The sequence below is a fragment of the Giraffa tippelskirchi genome, chromosome 8, assembly GCF_054371585.1.
Source record: "Giraffa tippelskirchi isolate mGirTip1 chromosome 8, T2T-mGirTip1v1.2.pri, whole genome shotgun sequence".
In the NCBI taxonomy this organism is placed as follows: domain Eukaryota; kingdom Metazoa; phylum Chordata; class Mammalia; order Artiodactyla; family Giraffidae; genus Giraffa; species Giraffa tippelskirchi.
Window position 1 is genome coordinate 136,255,691 of NC_137282.1, and position 12,121 is coordinate 136,267,811.

General features: G+C 39.5%; 1 protein-coding gene across 4 annotated transcripts in view; it reads left to right on the forward strand.

Moving 5' to 3' along the window:
- Positions 1-291: 291 nt before the first annotated feature.
- The window catches only part of MEP1A (meprin A subunit alpha), a 30,373-nt gene continuing 18,543 nt past the window's right edge, over positions 292-12,121 (forward strand). The window contains exons 1-6 of one of the 4 annotated variants that reach the window (XM_081519671.1): positions 2,525-2,783; positions 2,870-2,894; positions 2,983-3,033; positions 4,053-4,093; positions 5,165-5,240; positions 9,108-9,225. In XM_081519671.1, coding sequence (XP_081375797.1) covers positions 2,715-2,783; positions 2,870-2,894; positions 2,983-3,033; positions 4,053-4,093; positions 5,165-5,240; positions 9,108-9,225 — 380 coding nt within the window. In that variant the 5' untranslated portion in view covers positions 2,525-2,714. Of the gene's footprint in view, positions 1,339-2,524; positions 2,784-2,869; positions 2,895-2,982; positions 3,034-4,052; positions 4,094-5,164; positions 5,320-9,107; positions 9,226-11,899; positions 12,028-12,121 lie in introns of those variants that run through there. The other 3 variants (XM_081519673.1, XM_081519672.1, XM_081519674.1) reach the window with 3 other exon arrangements.

Here is a 12,121-nt window from a genome sequence, read left to right on the forward strand (position 1 = left end):
CCCTTGGACTGCAAGGAGATCCAACCACCAGTCCATCCTAAAGGAAATCAGTCCTGAATATTCACTGGAAGGGCTGACGTTGAAGCTGAAACTCCAATACTTTCGCCACCTGATGTGAAGAGCTGACTCATCGGAAAAGACCCTGATGCTGGGAAAGATTGAAGGTGGGAGGGGAAGGGGATGACAGACGATGAGAGGGTTGGATGTCATCACCGACTCAATGGACATATGTTTGAGTGAACTCCGGGAGTTGTTGATAGACAGGGAGGTCTGGCGTGCTGCAGTCCATGGGGTCGCAAAGAGTCGGACACTTTGCGACTGAGTGACTGAACTGAACTGGTCTCCACCATCTTGAGGAGTCAATTCTCTAAAACTCAGGGGTCAGTAAGTTATGCCCCCTTACATATTTTTTGTCAACAAAGTTTTTTTGGGATGTGGCCACACTCACTCCTTTATGCTCAGGTCTTTGGCTGCCTTCCAGCTGTAAGAGCAGACTTGAATAGTTGCCACAGAGACAACATGATCTGCACAGTGTCAAATATTTACTCTTTGGCCTTTTCAGAAAAAGATTTACCAACTCTTCCTCTAAAAGCCTCTGATCCCAGGGAACAGGCTGATTCCCTGGAGGTACAGCAAAGGCAGTTCTGTTGGAGGTTAAGCTGAGGGCAGAACTCTGTGGGTGAAGGAGAAAGAACGGGTGTCTCAGAAGAGAGCAGAAAGCAGAGGAAGCAGTGGGCAGAGGACACTCCTGAGAAGGAGACGGGGTGAGAGGATGTTGGCAGCCTCCAACCTTAGTCCTGAGCAGGTCTGGCCTGGGCTTTCGTGAAGCTAGAGCATGTCTGTAACATTTAAGGGAGAGTTGTCCCTCTTTCCACCTGCCAATGGCCTTCTTCTTCTAGTCTTCATACTGCTTTCTCAACTGGTTGATTTGTAAAATGCCCTCACTGAACTCAGAGCATATCACTACATCCAAAACATTTTAAAAAATGGTATTTTTACTGTATTTCACCCAACATGATCACCAACTGCCTACTGTGTGCCAAACATCAGGGCAGGTACAGAAAGTAAAACACGGACCTTGCCCCAAGGATTGCATAATCTGTCTTTTAACTACAAAGGTATAGGCCCCTTCAAACCTAAGGCTTGAGGCTCCAGTCTTGCTCACTTGACACCCTGGGGCAAGAAGTGCCTGGGACTGCAAATAACTGGTAACTAATTAACACCTGCAATCGAGATCATAAAAAGAAACTCACTAGGGAGAAGCTGTATCTGCTGAAGACATATGCTCCCACCCAGAGGTTCTGCTGAGCAAAGAGGACGCCTGTCCTTTGCCAGGAGGTGTGTACATGGGTAAAAGTGTTATTTATAGTTTACTGAGTGCTTCCTATGTTCCTGGTACTTGTGGTTTACGTAGATTGTCTCACTGAATCTCTACATTAGACCCATGAAATAGGTACCCCTCTTTTTTTTTTACACATGGAAAGCAAATGCTCAAAATGCCACACCTGCCCAGTGGTAGATGTAGGATTCAATTTTTCTATCCATCTGATTCCAAGTTCACCACTAGAGTAAGTTGTGCAAATAAGTCTAAGAAGACAGGGAAAGATAAAATCTCATCTGGCTGATAGCAACCTAAATGTCCATCAACAGGAACAGATAAAGGAGGAACAGATAAAGAAGATGTGGTACAAATATACAATGGAATATTACTCAACCATAACAAAGAATGAAATAATACTGTTTGGGGCCACATGGATGGACACAGATATTATCATACCAAGTGAAACAAAGCAAATGGAGAAAGACAAATATCATATGATATCACTTAGGCGTGGAATCCCCCCCCCAAAAGATATGTTTAGCTTATTTACAGAACAGAAAGGGACTCACAGACATAGGAAACAAACTATGGCTACCAAAGGGGAAAGGGCGAAGGAGGGGAAATTAGGAGGTTGAGACTAACATATCCACGTTACTATATACAAAATAGATAACCAAGGACCTACTGTGTAGCATAGGAAACTCTACTCAATATTTTGTAATAAACTATACAGGAAAAGAATCTAAAATATATGCATATATATATGTATAACTGAATCACTGTGCTGTGCACCCAAAACGAATACAACATTGTGAATCAACTATACTTCAATTAAAAAATTTTTTAAAGATTTTTATTGAAATAACATTGAGTTTATAGACTAATATCAAATTAATGGCCATCTTTATTATACTGAGTCTTCCTGTCCATGAATATTTCATATATTAAATAAATACGTACAAGTGTGTATAGATAGCTCTTTGTGTTCTTCAATAATTGCTTTATATTTACAACAACTCTAATTCATTTTTATTTGATTTAAGTAATTTGTTATCATTTTATAGATAGCATTTATTTCTATTATGAAATGGATCTTTTACCTGTTATATTATGCTATGTATATGAATGGTTATTTCTGGTACGTAGGAATGTTACTTATTTTCATATGCTCATCTCAGTATTAACTTTTTCAAACTTCTCTAGTCTCTGGAACTTGAGCTTTTCTGTGAAACTTTGTATTTGTCCTCAAATCAGCAAAGATATTTTCTCTGGTGACTTCAGTGCTACAGAACATATGTAAGGGTCAAAGTTTCTAAAATGACAGCAAGAGCAAGGTCCAAGGTGTCTTTGCTTATCACAAGGTGTCTTTGCTAAAATCTGTTCACTTGCAACAATGATTTGGACGAGATTGGCTTGCATTATTTCTTTCATCTTGTTTTTTGCCCACATAGCAGCTGTATCGGTAAGTAGAGTTCTGCTCTTCAGGGTATTTAGAAATAGTAATTCTAGTATATGTTATCCTTTTTCTGTATATTTATTTCTTTTCAGATTAACCATCTTTCTAAAGGAAATGGTAAGAACTAATTTAAATACATAGAGTGTTTTCTGAACTTTCATTTGCTCAGCAAGACTGATAACAATTTTCTCTCCACTTTTAACAGTATATGATGGAGAATTTGACAAACAGAAGGATATTTCAGAAATCAATTTAGGTGGGTGTAACTTCTGCCATTATTAATGTCTTTAAATAATTTAAAATCCTGCGATAGAATTGCTGAAAATCTTTTAACTTTCAGAATATGATATTGAGTAACTTTAGGAGAGAACTACTCATTGCTGCCTCATTAGAATTTGCAGCATTTCTGAAAAATGGAAACATGAAAAGAGAATAATGGTTAGACTGAATTTTCTAGAACTAGTGAATATTCACTGGCCCTAGAAATATATAACAAGATTTTTGTTTATCAAAAATTCATTTTTCCAGTTTTCATTTTGAAATGATCACCTAGTACCTCACTTCCTATCTCAGAAGTCCCATTTCGATCCCTAGAGTGCAAGAGTTTTGATACCAATGACCAAAAAGTTTCCTTCTAATTTACCTCTCACTTTTTAAGATTCTTGGACAAGGTTTCTTTTTTTTCATTGAAGTATAGTTGATTTACATTATTATATTCCTTTCAGATGTACAACATAGTGATCAAATATTTTTATAGATAATACTCCATTCATAGTTATTATAAGATATTGGATATATTTCCTGTGCTGTACACTGTATCTTTGTGACATTTATTTTATAAACAGTAGTTTGTACTTCTTTATCCCCTACCCCCCTCTTGCCCTTCTCAACCTTCTTTTCAATCTTCACTGGTAAACAATTTGTTCTCTGTGTCTCTATGTTTATGTTTTATTATTCACTAGTTTGTTTTATTTTTTAGATTTCACATGTAAGTGATAACAAAATACTTGTCTTTCTCTGTCTGACTTATTTCACTAAACAGAATACCCTCTAAGTTTTCTTGTTCCAAAAAATGGTAACAGTGAATGTGACAATATATGATATTTATTAGCTATTTACATTTGTTCAATTAAAATGAATTTTTGTATTGTTTCAAAAAAAGTTTAACCACATAAAGATGAACAACTAAAGACAACAATGGAAAAGACTCATTTTATAAGAGATGCATTTTAGCAATTCTCATTCAAATATTTCTCTCCTTAAATCCATATCTAGCTGCAGGCTTGGACCTCTTTCAAGGGGACATCCTCCTGCAGGTGAGTACCTTCCAGTGACACCAGAACATTCCCACAGGACTGGCTGTGACAGGACAGTGAGCCTCTGCTCTGTGTCCAGCCCTGAGATGATTGTTGTGAAGATGAAAGAATATCAGCCATAATTTTTATGCACAAAGACTTCCACTGTGGTTGCTGGTTAAAAAAACAAAAAAAGATAAAAACGTTAGTGACTAGAGCAAAAAAGTCTGTGATTATAAAATTCCTTGTCCACCCAACTTTCCTAAGAAGTGAAGAATGAGAAAGAAGGAAATCCACCACCATACTGAAAGTGACTATTTCAGTTTTGAGGAAATGTAGGTCTCTTTCATTGTTGTTCAATCGCTGAGTCATGTCCAACTCTTTGCAATCCCATAGACTGCAGCACGCCAGGCTTCCCTATCCTTCACCACCTCCCAGAGTTTGCTCAAACTCATGTCCATTGAGTCGGTGATGCCATCCAACCATCTCACCCTCTGTCGCCCCCTTCTCCTCTTGCCTTCAATCTTTCCCTGCATCAAGGTCTTTTCCAATGAGTTGGCTCTTCTTCAGGTGACCAAAGTATTGGAGCTTCAGCTTCAGCATCAGTCCTTCCAATAAATATTCAGAACCAACCATTCAGGGTTGGTTTTCTTTAGGATTGACTGGTTTGACCCACTTTCAGTCCAAGGGACTCTCAGGAATCTTTTCCACCACCACGGTTAGGAAGCATCAATTCTTTGGCGCTCAGTCATCTTTATGGTCCAACTCTCACATCCGTACATGACTACTGGAAAAACCATAACTTTGACTATATGGACCTTTGTCAGCAAAGTAATAGTTCTGCTTTTTAATAAGCTGTCTAGGTTAGTCATAGCTTTTCTTTCAAGGAGCAAGCATCCTTTATTTGGTCTTAAAAAAATTTCTCTGGAAATTTCTATATTGTCTCTAATGAACATTTTTTGTTTTTATAATTGGAAGACAACTTGACTATTTCAATAGTGTGACAGATTGTTTGCGATGTGAGAGTTTACAGAAGGGGAAAGGAAGCCAAGGAGACCAGCCGTCCAGTCAGCTTTGCTTTTGTTTCTGCAGAATTCCAGAAATGGCCTGAGGGACCCGAGCACCAGGTGGAAGCTCCCCATTCCTTACATCCTGGCCGACAATCTGGGTAACAGTAACTGTTCTTCATTAGGAGCCTTGAGTTGGACTCTTCTCTCTCCCCTCTCTTCCTGGTCATCAGCTTCAAAGTTGAGTAACTGCCAACATCTAAGGGAGTCTCTAAGCTCTGAGGATTCTTTATCTCATGGAAACCCATGCTGCTTAACCAGTCTAAGGCACAGAATATCAAATAGTACTTTTTAAAATGCAGAACACACTAACGTTAATCAGACCAAGAGAGCAACACAAAGGACAAAAATGAAATACAATTTGACATCATAGCAATGAAAAATATGCACCTGAAATAAGAGTTTGTTTAAGTGACTCTAAATATTGTACCAGGATACCAGTTTCAGCATATTGATTTCTTCCCTTTCTGTTGCAAAACAAACATGTCACACTTTTGAGAAATAGAAAACACTATATTTCATATGTTCATCATTCTCATTCCTTGGTATTAAAGTTTTCTATTCTTTTCTGTCTCTTAAGAAAAAGGACAATATAAGTTAGATTTTGCTCATTGTTGGAAATAAGAGTTGGTGGAAATAAAATAAATATTAAAAGCCATGTGTGGACACTGGCTAACCTCAAGCAGCTGACTGACAGCTCAACAGCCACGATGACGCGATGCCTGTCTGGGAGGCCCGTCCTCGTGGATGGGCAGACTCGAGAGCAGAGGGGAAGCTAGGACAGTGTTGCTCAATCTTAATGAGATGCTGGGCTGCTCCCGCTCTCAGGAGATGTAGATTGTGTTTCAAGATTTTCCATCACTTTTATCAGTGTTGCTTCCAGCGCTTTTTCTGGAGAAGAGTTACATAGAAACAAATGCTACTGTTCTCAGTTATGTTTTTCATTGGCGTATAACTACTTTACAATGTTGTGTTAATTTCTGCTGTACAGCAAAGTGAATCTGCCATATGAGTACATATATCTCCTCCCTTCTGAACTTCCCTTCCTCCTTCCCTCCCAATCCCACCCTTCTAGGTCATCACAGAGCACCTAGCTAAGCTCCCTGTGTTATACAGCTGGTTCTCACTAGCTGTCTACTTTACACATGGTATTGTATATATGTCAGTCCTGATCTCCCAATTTGTCCAACTTTCCCCTTCCCTCACTGAGTCCACATGTCCACTCTCTACGTCTGTATCTCTATTCTTGCCCTGCAAACAGATGAGATGTGATTTTTAAATCCACCACTCTCAGTGTTTCCACCATTTGGGTTGAAGATAACAAAAGCAACACAATCTTATAGACAGCATGACTTTAATTATAATTAAACTTTTTTCTTATATTTTTGTGGCAACCAAGCTTTCCGGAGTACATATCTTCAATTTAAAGATGTTACTCACTGAGAATACATGAAAGTTCATGAAAGTCTTCGAACAGGTTTGATGCATGCTCTTGCTGTTGTTGTGTGTGATGTTTCCACAATTTATTTACTGATTATTCCAATGACTTCCCTTAACGACCTTCAGTTCAGTTCAGTTGCTCAGTCGTGTCCGACTCTTGGTGACCCCATGAACCACAGCACGCCAGGCCTCCCTGTCCATCACCAACTCCCTAAGTCCACCCAAACCCATGTCCATCGAGTCGATGATGCCATCCAACCATCTCATCCTCTGTCATCCCCTTCTCTTCCTGCCTTCAATCTTTCCCAGCATCAGGGTCTTTTCAAATGAGTCAGCTCTTCACATCAGGTGGCCACAGTATTGGAGTTTCAGCTTCAACATCAGTCCTTCCAATGAACACCCAGGAATGATCTCCTTTAGGATGGACTGGTTGGATCTCCTTGCTGTCCAAGGGACTCTCAAGAGTCTTCTCCAACACCACAGTTCAAAAGCATCAATTCTTCGGTGCTCAGCTTTCTTTATAGTCCAACTCTCACATCCGTACATGACCACTGGAAAAACCATAGCCCTGACTAGATGGACCTTTGTTGGCAAAGTAATGTCTCTGCTTTTTAATATTCTGAGTAGGTTGGGCATAACTTTCCTTCCAAGGAGTAAGTGTCTTTTAATTTCATGGCTGCAATCACCATCTGCAGTGATTTTGGAGCCCAGAAAAATAAAGTCAGCCACTGTTTACACTGTTTCCCCATCTATCTGCCATGAAGTGATGGGACCAGATGCCATGATCTTAGTTTTCTGAATGTTGAGCTTTAAGCCAACTTTTTCACTCTCCTCTTTCACTTTCATCAAGAGGTTCTTTAGTTCTTCTTCAATTTCTGCCATAAGGGTGGTGTCATCTGCATATCTGAGGTTATTGATATTTCTCCCAGCAATCTTGATTCTAGCTTGTGCTTCCTCCAGCCCAGCGTTTCTCATGATGTACTCTGCATATAAGGTAAATAAGCAGGGTGACAATATACAGCCTTGACGTACTCCTTTTCCTATTTGGAACCAGTCTGTTGTTCCATGTCCAGTTCTAACTGTTGCTTCCTGACCTGCATACAGGTTTCTCAAGAGGCAGGTCAGGTGGTCTGGTGTTCCCATCTCTTTTAAAATTTTCCACAGTTTATTGTGATCCACACAGTCAAACGCTTTGGCATAGTCAATAAAGCAAAGGTAGCTGTTTTTCTGGAACTCTCTTGCTTTTTCGATGATCCAGCGGATATTGGCAATTTGATCTCTGGTTCCTCTGCCTTTTCTAAAACCAGCTTGAACATCTGGAAGGTCACAGTTCACATATTGCTGAAGCCTGGCTTGGATAATTTTAAGCATTACTTTACTAGCGTGTGAAATGAGTGCTATTGTGCGGTAGTTTGAGCATACTTTGGCATTGCCTTTCTTTGGGATTGGAATGAAAACTGACCTTAATATGATTTTATGACATCTGAGTGTAGAGCCTCCAACTTAGGAGTTCATTAAATAAAGGCCAGAAAAATGTGAGATAAGTACGTGGTAAAGTGCCAAGAATGATAAACTCTTTGGGAGAATCCCCAAAAATCAAGTGTGTAAGAATGCAATCTAATTTTATAGAACTTAGCTTAATATTTAACTTAGAGACCTACAACCAACGAGTTGTGGGGTTAAAAACCACACGCACACAAAGTGAGAAACAGTTTCCTTTGCTCTGGTGTGTCTTTCTCCTCTGCCTCGTCCTTGTCTTACGCAACACCAAGCTAGGCACACGTGCGGGTTAAGCAAAAGGAGTGACATTTGATCTTTGGTCATCAATCCACAAGGGTTACTAACAGGCATCTATTATTCTTGCTGATTCAGGTACATAGGTTTTTGCTGCTTTGGTTCCAAACTTGGGTTACAGAAATCTTTTCTAAGGCTGCCTGCAGAGCTCCCTGGCTAGCCTTGTCATCTCATGGGGATTCTACAGGGAAGCTGCGTAAATATTACACTTAACTTCTTATGCTTTCAGAACTCTCAAACCTCTCTCAGCTCTGCTGTCCTTCTCCAGAAAGAGGGAGAGTCTTTTTAGATTGGGGGAAGGAACCCCACTCTCATTGCTTCTCTCCAAGGTAGTTTATCTGTTTATCCAGAAGACAGAAGTGACTTGAGTCACTTCTGCTCAGCCATGTTGGTCTCTTGAGGAAATGCACTCAGAATTTTTGCTTAAATGGGGGAAAACAAAACGGAGAACATGGGGAAATTATTTTACGATTTTGTTCAGCCACAAATACCATAAGTGTATTCTTATTTTGCAGATAAATATATATATATATATAATGTATTTAACATTTAGTATGTCTATATACACAAATGGTTTGTCAGTTTTAGTTTTTCAAGGGCTACATTTACTATCAAAAAATTTATCATGGACTTCAGTAGATTTCATACAGCAGCATGAGTTTCTATGTTTCTAGGTCATATATATTATCCAAGATGTAGCTAAGGCTCATTGATAGTTTCATTGATTTCTACAGCACTGAATGCCAAAGGAGCCATTCTCTATGCCTTTGAAATGTTTCGCCTCAAGTCCTGTGTGGATTTCAAGCCCTACGAAGGCGAGAGCTCATACATCATCTTTCAGGAGTTTAGTGGGTGAGTATGAAATGCAATGACAACCCACTCCAGTACTCTTGCCTGGAAAGTCCCATGAACAGAGGAGCCTGGTGGGCTACAGTCCATGGGGTCCCGAAGAGTCGGACATGACTGAGCGACTTCACTTTCACTTTTCACTTTCATGCATTGGAGAAGGAAATGGCAACCCACTCCAGTGTTCTTGCCTGGAGAATCCCAGGGATGACGGAGCCTGGTGGGCTGCCGTCTATGGGGTTGGACACAACTGAAGCAACTTAGCAGCAGTAGCAGCAGCATGAAATGTTATGGAATGTGAAACCTGTCCTCTGATTTATAAAAAGTGACACATCCCTTTCAAAGACTAAACAAAGAAATTGGAAAGAAACTAAAAGCAAAATCAAATATTTCACTGTGAATTTTTTAAAGTGGCATCACATTTTTATCGTGCTCTACATGAATGCACTGTTTGGATACCTCTAGGAACCAGGGAGACTCATCTCAGTTCTTTTCTGGGTTGAGGTCATGTTTTAAATTACAGCCCCTTTTTTAAAAATCAAGTTTATTAAAGCTGCATTCTTTTGATGGCACTGTTTTCGATTATTAGTACTCTGTTGGCTAGATTTCTCTGAAAAGTTCTATTAATGTAAGTGATATTTTATGATATTTGTTTTTCTCTTTCTGATTCACTTCACTAGGTATGAAAGTCTCTAGGTTCATCCACACCTCTGTAAATGGCACAATTTCATTCTTTTTAATGGCTGAGTAATATTTCATTGTATATATGTACCGCAGGCGTAGAGAACAAATATAGGGATACCAAGGAGGGGAAGAGGGGATGGGATGAATCGGAAGATTGGGATTGACATATATACACTATTGATACTATGTATAAAATATGTAACTAATGAGAACCTACTGTGTAGGAAACTCTACTTAGTACTCTGTGGTGACCTAAATGGGAAGGAAATCCCCCCAAAAGAGGGTATATATGTACAGATATAGCCGATTCACTTTGCTGTACAGCAGAAACTAAAAGAACATTGTAAAGCAACTATAGTCCAATAAAAACTAAAAACAAAAAGACCTACCTGGAAGTTTCTCTTCGTATTGCAGTTCCCACCACGGCCTCTAGGTGTTGCTTGGATTTGGTTGTCTAGTCGTGAAGGTGGGGATTTTGTTTACCATGGATGACTAACAAAGGTAAAGAAGGAAGTTAGCATTCGTTTAGCTTCTTAAGAAAAGAGTCTTAGACCTCACAAGGTGTGCACTGGGCAGGAGGGGCGGTGGGGTAATAGCCAGTGAACAGCTCTAATATGCTATGGTGAATGCAGATGCAGGGTCTCTAACACCGTGGGAGTCGAAGGGTCAGGGAGAGCAGCAGAGTGTCAGAGAGACGGAGGAGGCAGAAGACTGTAGAGGCAGAGGAGAAGGAAGAACAAATAGGGAGTGGGAAGAGAGGTAAAATCCTGTATAACACAGGGAGCTCAGCTCCGCGCTCTGTGGCGACAGAGATGGGTGGAATGGGGGGAGGGTGAGAGGGAGGTCCAAGGGGGAGGGGATATTTATACACACAGCTGATTCGTGGTGTTGTACAGCAGAAACTAACATTTTAAAGACATTATACTTCAATAAAAGATAAGCAAATAGTAAATTTTAAAGTTTTTGAAAATAAAATTCTTTCGTAGGAAAAAAAAACCAAACATCAATCTAGGGACTCTCATTGCCTGTGGTTGGGAAGTCTCTTACATTTAAGTTAAAGGGAGAGGAAAAGGGAGGAAGAAGCCCCAGGGAATGACTGGTTCAAAGCACCCCAAACCCTTGGGGATCCTGGGCCTCTGAAGCTGGAGTTTAACTGGGCTCTTCCAGAAAGATAAGGTCAAAATTTCAGAGTGGTGATGCTATGGTGTTTTACAACTTATACCCTTCTTTGGGGGAAGGATGTTAAAAATGATAAATAGTATATGCTTCCTCTGGATTGTGGATATTTTGCAGAGTAAATTCTGACTTGGTAATGAAATGCTACTATCTGAGAGGCAAGGCGAACATGGTGATATTTGCACAGCTCAGCACATTTACTAAAGATCGTTGAACTGTACCCTTAAAATTGGTGAATTTTATGGTATGTAAATTACACCTTAGTAAAGTTGTTAGAAAATAACTAAGATCCGTCTTTGAGTAAAATTCAAGTCTACTAGCATCTGAACATATATGATGTTAGCAATTTGGGGAAAGCAATAGCAATAATTTAATGTGATTGTCACCAAGGAACTCACACTTCATTGGTAGCATTTAAAATGATTGGTAAATCTCTCATTCTGTTGAGCTCTGATCAGCATATAGAGCCTTGTTCCTCAACTTAAAGGAGGCAAGGAGACAATTTGTGTACAGCTCCTGGTTTGCTAATAGAGAAGGAAAATCAGATTTATGAGCAAAACCAAAAATAATTGGGAAAAAGAGGGAAAGAGCCTGTGTATGAGGAATTTAGAGTATCTGCCAGAAGTTCCTGAGTCCACTATTTTCTGAGGGAATTTATGGGTCCTTCTTGCCTGGAGCCTTTTAGACATAAGTTAGGCAGCCTGCTGTGTGCTGTCATAATGCTGCAGATTTGGAAAAAATCTCAAGATATGAACTTGATGAGCTTGCATTTTTAATAAGAGTCTTTTTCATAATCATAAAACATATACCTTCTCATTACAGGAAATTTGAAAAGTCATTAAAATGTAAAGGAGAAAGTATAAATCAACCACAGCCACCACTCAGAGACACCTTTGTGGTATAAAAGCAATAACATTATTCTTTGGAATGCCCCATGGGTTTGCGAAGGTGAAGAAAATAGCCAGTTTTTTCTGATGCGTTATTAGGTTTGATTTGCCTCTGAGTAGATAGCACTTTTATAATGGTCTGTCACTTGTAAAGC